Below are 9,543 nucleotides of genomic sequence, written 5' to 3'. Positions count from 1 at the left end.
AGAACCGGTCCGAACCAGTAGGAACCCACCGCTGGATAGGCAGAGCCTCTTAATGAGTTTTGTTGTAAACGATTTTCATCCTCTTGGGCTCTTAATAGTGCAAAGATTGAGAAAGGAAAGTTAACCTTTCCTGGCTTTTAAACATGTAGCATCTGCAAAATGAGGTACAGACAGTCCTTGACTTACGACCATTAATTTAGTGACCGTTCTAAGTTACAATGGCACTGAAAAAAAGCGATTTAGGATTTTTTCCACTTACATCCATTGCAGCATCCCCAGGGTCACATGATAAATATTCAGACGCTACTGACTCATATTGCAGTGTGCTAGGTCATGGGATTACCTTTTGCGACCTTATGACAAGAAAAGTCATTGGGTGAAGGCAGATTCGCTTGACGACCATGTAACTAATTTAACAACTGTGGTGATTCTTTAACAACTGTGGCAAGAAAAGTCGTAAAATGGAGCAAAACTCGTTTAACAAATGTCTTGCCGAGCAACAAAAATTTTGGGCTCCGTTATGGTCATAAATCAAGGACTACCTGTAGCCACATATTTAGTCACCCTCTTTTTTTCCTGCCTTCAAGAATATTGCGAGGTGGTACAACAGAAATGGCAAGAAAGGGAGCGTAGAGGAATTTAGAGCTGACCTTAATAGATTGGAAGGGACCTTGTAGCTCATCTAATCCAACCCCCTACCCAAAATATCTTGGGGAAGGTATGAAAGATCCAGTAAGGAAGGGTAGAGGAAAAGATGAGCCTTTTTAAAAAAATGGGCTGGGAAAATTGTCTGGAAGAAAAGATCACACAGTCTTAGGGAAAGAGGGAAGCATTAGAAAGAAATCCAACCCCATCTTTTTGTGTCATACAGGATGGGATAGGGTAAAAATTAGAGAGGTTGCCATAATTGTGTGACACTTCATTCCTAGAATCTCTGCCGTGCCTGAGTCTTCCACCATGCCCTGCCTCAGTTTTTTTTGATCTGGCCTATCCCCAAAGGGATGACCAGGATCTCTTCTCCAGTCTGCAGTGAGCCTCCATGGATTTTAATTATCTCAACAGTCAATAGGCCTTCTCCTGAGTCTCTGGAGAAGAGCGGCATAGAACTAGAAATGATAGATAGATAGATAGATAGATAGATAGATAGATAGATAGATAGATAGATAGATAGATGGGAGGGAGGGAGGGAGGGAGGGAGGGATGATAGGGAGATAGATAGATAGATAGATAGATAGATAGATAGATAGATAGATAGATAGATGAAAGAGAGAGAGAGAGATAAGATAAATAGGTAGAGAGATAGATAGAAAGATAGATGATAGATAGAGATAGGCCTTCTCCTGAGTCTCTGGAGAAGAGCGGCATAGAACTAGAAATGATAGATAGATAGATAGATAGATAGATAGATAGATAGATAGATAGAGATAGATAGAAAGATAGATAGATAGATGATAGAGAGAGATAAGATAAATAGATAGATAAATACATAGAAAGATAGATGATAGAAAGATAGAAAGATAGATGATAGAGAGATAGATAGAAAGATAGATATATAGATAAATAGATAGATAGAGAGACAGAGAGAGACAGAGAGAGAGAGAAAGATAGATGATAGATAGATAGATGGATGGATGGATGGATGGATGGATGGATGGATAGATAGATAGATAGATAGATAGATAGATAGATAGATAGATAGATAGATAACCAGGATCAGCCAGTCAGAATCATAGGGCTTGAAGGGACCTTGGAGGACTAACAAAGGCAGGAATCCTTATACCATCTAGGACAAATGTCGAGTTGTTTCTTGAAAACCTTCAGTGATGGAGCACCCACAACTCTGTTCCGTTGACTAATCATTTTCACTGGTAGGAAATTCCTCATTTTTAGATATGTTTCCGCCCCTCAATTACTTCTTATCCTGCTGTCAGATGCTGTGTAGAACAAATCAATGTTCTCTTCCCTATGACAGCCCTTCAAGTATTTCAGTACTTCTGTTTGTAGGCTAAACATGTCTAGTTCCCTTACCCATTCATCATATGATTTAACCTCTAGACCCCTCATCATCGCTGTTGCTCTTCACTGCACTCTTTCTAGGTCTCAGCATCTTCTTCCTCTTTTGTTTCACGGGGGTCACTTTTGAAACTGTCTGACATTCTCTCCAAAATTCCATCCCAAGCCAAATGGAGCAGTCTTTCATTCTCCAGTTTTTCCATGGACAGTCCCATATGAGTAACATAGTTTAAGCTAGATGTGATGTATGCAAATACGTCCAAAAAATGATCAACTAGCCACTACATTGCTTTGAATAAGCATCTGTAGGAATGAGTAGTGATATGCAGGTTTTTTGGATTTGGATTAAGGAGTTGCAGCTAGGTTTGCATTTCAGGTGATCCAAATCCAAAAGGTTTTGCCCTTGAATCTCAAACATGGCACAATCGTAGTAATGACTGTGGCATCAGTTTATTTAACTAGACATGAAGAAAAGCTGAGATATTTTTTTTTAAAAAAGTCACCTTTCCTAACTGGATGACTCACAGGTCTATGGAGGTTGCAAAAGAGTGGAAAAAAACATCTTCCAATGCTGTCTTTATTGTTACCTAATATTCTGTTGTTTTTTTCACATTGGCTACAGGAAGGGCATCTAGCTATTAAATACTCTTGCTAGTTCCATTCAATTGCCCAGACTCCACCCTGCAAATGATTATGGAGTTGTTAAAAGATGATGATATTTTTTGTGCTACTTTTCAGATTTCAGAGTTGTAAACATATTTATAAAAGTGAGGAAACATCCAGAGCGTTCAATCAGACTAAAAATGAGTATCACATTAAGTAATGAAAGTCAAATGTACACACAGCCTCCTTTATCAGTTGCATTATCTTCACTTCAAAAATAGCAGGATAGTAATATTTATAAACGTTTATCTATATTTCTAACCAACTTGGGAAATTAGCTTGCAAAACGTTTAATGAAATGGTTTTTAATGAAATGGTAACCTAACGGGAAATGGGTGAGGTTGTTATATCCTGCTCTTATATGTCCAGTGATCTTTTCTGTTTATAGAGAACTTCAAAGTTTCATTTTGATGCATTTGTACTGTCTACTGCAAAAAAAGAAGGTTTTCTGAAATTGCAATAATTCTTACTGGCTGATTGAACTTCATCGCATAGAGCTGTATTGGAAGGAAGGAAAACTCTTCAGGATCCAAATGGGCCAAATAGTAGGTGTCCTGGAAGTAAAACTATAGTAGAGGTTATGGAAGAAAAACAATATTGTTGTATGGTTTTTTTTTAAAAAAATCTCCCTTCTATTACAATTTTATTGGATGTTTAGGAAATTATTTTGTATTACAACATCGCCATAGAATGTACATATAATTAATTTCTCAAATTATTGGAAAGGCTGATGTGTGGAAGCACTGCAATGAAGTAACCATCTTCTAATGGGATGATAATTTTATGTGTCATGCTAAAATATTGAAAACGCATTCAGAAATGGCCTTCTTTTTAGTCAAACGTTTGCTTTAAGAATTAACTACGGAAGCACAACAGTTACTATAAAATCTACCTGTTATAATATTGTTGCAATTGTCACAGGGAACTTTCCAAACACAGCAAACATGTCAGAGGGAGAATTTTCCTTCCTTTGTGTGAACTTCCAATGAAAGTTCAGATGGGGTATGGTGACGAAAGGTTGAGTCCGGTATAGCAGAGAATTAATAACACAGTAGGGTACAAAGATTCATAGGCACCATAGAAATTAGGTTATTAATTTTAACATGAAAGAAGAACTTGCATCCTAAAAATCTTTTATTTTTAATAATGCTTCTGGCCCCTTGTACAAGGTATCCCAGAAATAAGGGTCAGGCACCAATAAATACTGAGAAGAAAATTATGCATTAGTTGATTACATAAAAGACAGCCAAAAATAAGCATTGATGCAAGTTAAAAATTGGAACTTACTGAATATTCAGTAATCTAAACATGACTATTGAAACAATGTAATAAAAATATGAACGGAATGCTGGCAAGGAAAAGCATTACAGTGAACCCTCGAGTTTCGCGAGGGTTCCGTTCCAGGACCCCTCGCGACAGTCGATTATTCGCGAAGTAGCGGCACGGAAGTAAAAGCACCATCTGCGCATGCGTGATCTCTCTTTTAAAAAAAAACAAAAATGGCCGCGCATGCGCAGATGGTGGGGCGACGGCAGTTCGGAGGCTGGCAATGTTTACTTTCCATGCCGGCCACCCCCCCCCAGCGCCTCCGAGCTCCTCGCCGCTACACCCCGCCCGCCCGATTCGCCCCTCTCCCCTATTCGCCCCGTTTTTTTGCCCTGCCCAAGTTGCTAGTCCTCAGTGAGGAAACTTTACTTTGTGATTCCAGACTTCATTTGTAACCAGGTTTTTTGCACTGCCCAACCAAGTTGCTAGTCCTCAGTGAGGAAACTTTACTTTGTGATTCCAGACTTCATTTGTAACCAGGTTTTTTGCACTGCCCAACCAAGTTGCTAGTCCTCAGTGAGGAAACTTTACTTTGTGATTCCAGACTTCATTTGTAACCAGGTTTCTTGCACTGCCCTGCCCAAGTTGCTAGTCCTCAGTGAGGAAACTTTACTTTGTGATTCCAGACTTCATTTGTAACCAGGTTTTTTGCACCTACCAACCAAGTTGCTAGTCCTCAGTGAGGAAACTTTACTTTGTGATTCCAGACTTCATTTGTAACCAGGTTTCTTGCACTGCCCAACCAAGTTGCTAGTCCTCAGTGAGGAAACTTTACTTTGTGATTCCAGACTTCATTTTTAACCTGGTTTCTTGCACTGCCCAACCAAGTTGCTAGTCCTCAGTGAGGAAACTTTACTTTGTGATTCCAGACTTCATTTGTAACCTGGTTTCTTGCACTGCCCAACCAAGTTGCTAGTCCTCAGTGAGGAAACTTTACTTTGTGATTCCAGACTTCATTTTTAACCTGGTTTCTTGCACTGCCCAACCAAGTTGCTAGTCCTCAGTGAGGAAACTTTACTTTGTGATTCCAGACTTCATTTGTAACCTGGTTTCTTGCACTGCCCAACCAAGTTGCTAGTCCTCAGTGAGGAAACTTTACTTTGTGATTCCAGACTTCATTTTTAACCTGGTTTCTTGCACTGCCCAACCAAGTTGCTAGTCCTCAGTGAGGAAACTTTACTTTGTGATTCCAGACTTCATTTTTAACCTGGTTTTTTGCACTGCCCTGCCCAAGTTGCTAGTCCTCAGTGAGGAAACTTTACTTTGTGATTCCAGACTTCATTTTTAACCTGGTTTCTTGCACTGCCCAACCAAGTTGCTAGTCCTCAGTGAGGAAACTTTACTTTGTGATTCCAGACTTCATTTTTAACCTGGTTTCTTGCACTGCCCAACCAAGTTGCTAGTCCTCAGTGAGGAAACTTTACTTTGTGATTCCAGACTTCATTTTTAACCTGGTTTTTTGCACTGCCCTGCCCAAGTTGCTAGTCCTCAGTGAGGAAACTTTACTTTGTGATTCCAGACTTCATTTTTAACCTGGTTTCTTGCACTGCCCTGCCCAAGTTGCTAGTCCTCAGTGAGGAAACTTTACTTTGTGATTCCAGACTTCATTTGTAACCTGGTTTCTTGCACTGCCCAACCAAGTTGCTAGTCCTCAGTGAGGAAACTTTACTTTGTGATTCCAGACTTCATTTTTAACCTGGTTTCTTGCACTGCCCAACCAAGTTGCTAGTCCTCAGTGAGGAAACTTTACTTTGTGATTCCAGACTTCATTTGTAACCAGGTTTTTTGCACTGCCCTGCCCAAGTTGCTAGTCCTCAGTGAGGAAACTTTACTTTGTGATTCCAGACTTCATTTGTAACCAGGTTTCTTGCACTGCCCAACCAAGTTGCTAGTCCTCAGTGAGGAAACTTTACTTTGTGATTCCAGACTTCATTTTTAACCTGGTTTCTTGCCCTGCCCAACCAAGTTGCTAGAATAAAAACCCCCAGCCCTCACCTGTGTTTGAATTTCATTCACTCAGTCATTCATTCATTCTTCTCTATGCCACTCAGTCCCAACACTGTCAACCCACAAATTACCATTTCCCATCCCCTTAATGTACTGTACTGTACCTCTACCTGTACCTGTACTGTACACATTGAATAACACACTTAGTCATCCTGATAGAAATAACAAAAATATTTATTTACATTTTTACATTTTTGGGGGGGGGGTTAGCATAACTAGGATAAATCGGGATCTTCTTCTATCACCATGTCTACAATGGACGCTGCAGGTGATGTTGTGGCAGACCTCTTGGTCTTCGTGACAAACATAGTTATGGGCAGTTGTTGGCGCTTTTTCTTTTCCTTGGCTAACAAGGCTCTGTATGGTGCAATGGTGTTGTCAAGGGAGGCCTTAAATTGAAAATAGCGAGTCATGTGGGGATCCCAAAGTTCCGCCATGCGTTGGAGATTTGCAGCAGCTTTGTTCATTTCTGCAAGCCGCTCCAGCGTTAGGCCATCTTCTTGTTCCTCACCTTGTTCAGCTCCCTCTTCCTCCTCTTCTTCACTCGCTGACCTGGTCAGCTCCTCCAGATCTCTGTCTGTCAGCGGTAGGCCATGCTCATCAAGCAAACCATTGACTTCCTCTGGTGTCATGTCAACGAAGCCTTCTCCACCCAGTGCCTGTGCCAGCTTCACAGAGTTCTGGACTGCAGCATCTTGAATTTCTTCGGGAGCAAATCCCTTGTAATCATGCACCACTTCTGGCCACAATTTCTTCCAGCAGGCATTCATTGTCTGTGACTTCATGTCCATTAAGGCACTCTGAATGTTCGTCAGACAAGATGCAATTGTGTACTGACGCCAGTAGGCCTTCAATGTGAAGTTTGCATCAGCATCCATTGCTGCCACGATGCTTGCAAGAGAATTGCGCATGTACAGTGCCTTAAATGCGCGGATAACACCTTGATCCATTGGCTGGATAAGCGATGTGGTGTTTGGTGGCAAGAATTCGACTTGCACCCCATCATGTTCATGTTCCAGGTCATCATGGCCTCCCGCATTGTCCATTAGGAGAAGCACTTTGAAATTGAGTCCTTTGCCAGCCAAATAAACCTGCACCTGTGGGATGAAGCACTGATTAAACCAGTCCCGCGTGAGGGGTTTTGTAATCCATGCTTTAGGATTATGCATCCAGTACACTGGCAATGAATTCTTATTTCTGTTCTTGAGGGCTCTTGGATTTCGTGACCTATAGATTAGCCCTGGCTTCAGCAAAAAGCCTGCTGCATTCCCACACATGATCAAAGTCACCCGATCTTTCATGGCCTTAAAGCCAGGGGCTTTGGCTTCATCTTGCATCAAGAAAGTCCTTGAAGGCATCCTCTTCCAGAACAGGCCTGTTTCGTCCATGTTGAACACCTGTTCTGGAAGGTAGCCCCCTTCTGCAATTAGCTCTTTAAACGTGCCCTGGACAAAGTTTTCGGCTGCACCTGTATCTGCTGAGGCAGCTTCTCCGTGCAATGACACACTCTTCAGGCCATAGCGCCGTTGAAATTTCTCAAACCACCCTTTGCTTGCTGTGAATGTGGCTGGGGCTGAGGCTGAAGAAGCAGATGTTGACGGCTGGGGGTCTCCAGGGTCATCAGCGCCTTCATCTACAGAGAATGACAGGAAAGGGAGAGAGAAGTGACTTGAATGAAAGCATACAGTCCTTCCTTTCCTTCCCTTCTCTCCTTCCCTCCTTCCTTCCTTCTCTCCTTCCTTCCTTCCCTCCCTCCTTCCCTCCCTCCTTCCCTTCTCTCCTTCCCTCCCTCCTTCCCTTCTCTCCTTCCCTCCCTCCTTCCCTTCTCTCCTTCCCTCCTTCCTTCCCTCCTCCCTCCCTTCTCTCCTTCCCTCCCTCCTTCCCTTCTCTCCTTCCCTCCATCCTTCCCTCCTCCCTCCCTTCTCTCCTTCCCTCCTTCCTTCCTTCTCTCCTTCCTTCCTTCCCTCCCTCCCTTCTCTCCTTCCTTCCTTCCTTCCCTCCCTCCTTCCCTTCTCTCCTTCCCTCCTTCCTTCCCTCCTCCCTCCCTTCTCTCCTTCCCTCCTTCCTTCCCTCACTCCTTCCTTCCTTCCCTCCCTCCTTCCCTTCTCTCCTTCCCTCCTTCCCTCCCTCCCTTCTCTCCTTCCCTCCTTCCTTCCCTCCTCCCTCCCTTCTCTCCTTCCCTCCTTCCTTCCTTCTCTCCTTCCTTCCTTCCCTCCCTCCCTCCCTTCTCTCCTTCCTCCCTTCCCTCCCTTCTCTCCTTCCCTCCCTCCTTCCCTTCTCTCCTTCCCTCCTTCCTTCCCTCCTCCCTCCCTTCTCTCCTTCCCTCCCTCCTTCCTTCCCTCCCTCCTTCCTTCCCTCCCTCCTTCCCTCCCTCCCTCCTTCCCTTCTCTCCTTCCCTCCTTCCTTAAAAAACACTTAAATACACATAAAAAATACCATTCCTTACCTCGGTCTACCCCATCTGCATCTGTGTGTTCAAGAAGGTTGTACAATTGCTGCGCCTTGGTTCGGATAGTGTTCGTATCCAAAGCAATGCTCTTTTTTCGGCAGTCTTCTAGCCACACAGACAAACCAGCTTCCATCTTCATAAGGCGTTTGTTTCTTGGCGTCACTACTCTTTTGGCAGCCTTGTTGAATGATATCAGAGAAGTTTGCCTTATCTTCTTCTCATCTTTCTTAATGTATCGCACAGTCGATTCGTTGAGCCCATAATGGCGACCAACCTCTACATTAGAATGTCCCGCTTTCAGCATGTCCAACAGTTCAATCTTTTCCTTGATTGTCAGCATCTTCCGGGTCTTTTTAGCATCGCCGCCGCCTCCACTCCGCATGGAACGTTTAGGTGCCATCTTCAAAGAAGATCCAAACAGATCCAAGAAACAGATCCAAGGAACAGATCCAAGGAACAGATCCCAGACACAGATGCAAAGCACAACAACTCCAAGGCACAGATGGAAGACACAGCTCGAAGGAACGGCTCGAAGGAACTGCTCGAAGGAACTGCTCGAAGAAACGGCTGGAAGGAACGGCTCGAAGGCTCGAAGGAACGGCTGCAAAAACTTTTGCAAAAGTTGCAAAACTGATTGCAATTGCAAAGCTGATTGCAATTGCAAAGCTGATTGGCCGAGATTTCGGCCAATCAGCAATGACGCGTGACGTCATCGGGCGGGAAAAACCAAGCAGGTTTAAAAAAAAAAAAAAAAAATTTTCCCCGGAAAATCGCGATGTAGCGCTCGCGAGAATCGAGATGGTAACAATTGGTTTAAAATAGCGAAATAGCCCTTTCGCGATACTTGAGGACGCGAAACTCGAGGGTTCACTGTACATGGTCAATTTCTACAAAATATCAAAGGGAAAGTGAATAAAGATAAAACCTGGCAATGGTTTACAACTGTAATATTAAAAAAAGAAACTGAAGGCTTGATTTTGGCTGCTCAGGAGCAAGCTACTTGAACTAATACAATCAAGGATAACATTGAAAAAAACCTTCAAATTCAAATTTGTGCACAGATTGTGCACAGATATAGAAAAAAC

General features: G+C 42.9%; 1 protein-coding gene across 1 annotated transcript; it reads right to left on the bottom strand.

The window, feature by feature from the left end:
• Nucleotides 1–2,093: 2,093 nt before the first annotated feature.
• LOC139159454 (tigger transposable element-derived protein 1-like) lies at nt 2,094–8,591 on the bottom strand. The gene is made up of 4 exons (XM_070736772.1): nt 8,456–8,591; nt 6,449–7,642; nt 2,539–2,542; nt 2,094–2,247 (listed from the first exon to the last, which is right to left on the bottom strand). The coding sequence occupies exons 1-4, from the start codon at nt 8,589–8,591 to the stop codon at nt 2,094–2,096; spliced, it is 1,488 nt and encodes a 495-aa protein (XP_070592873.1).
• Nucleotides 8,592–9,543: the final 952 nt, after the last annotated feature.

This window comes from Erythrolamprus reginae, chromosome 2, assembly GCF_031021105.1.
Source record: "Erythrolamprus reginae isolate rEryReg1 chromosome 2, rEryReg1.hap1, whole genome shotgun sequence".
NCBI classification, from domain to species: Eukaryota; Metazoa; Chordata; class Lepidosauria; order Squamata; family Dipsadidae; genus Erythrolamprus; species Erythrolamprus reginae.
Note: the sequence above shows the minus strand (reverse complement) of the source record. Positions and strands in the feature narration are given on the sequence as shown.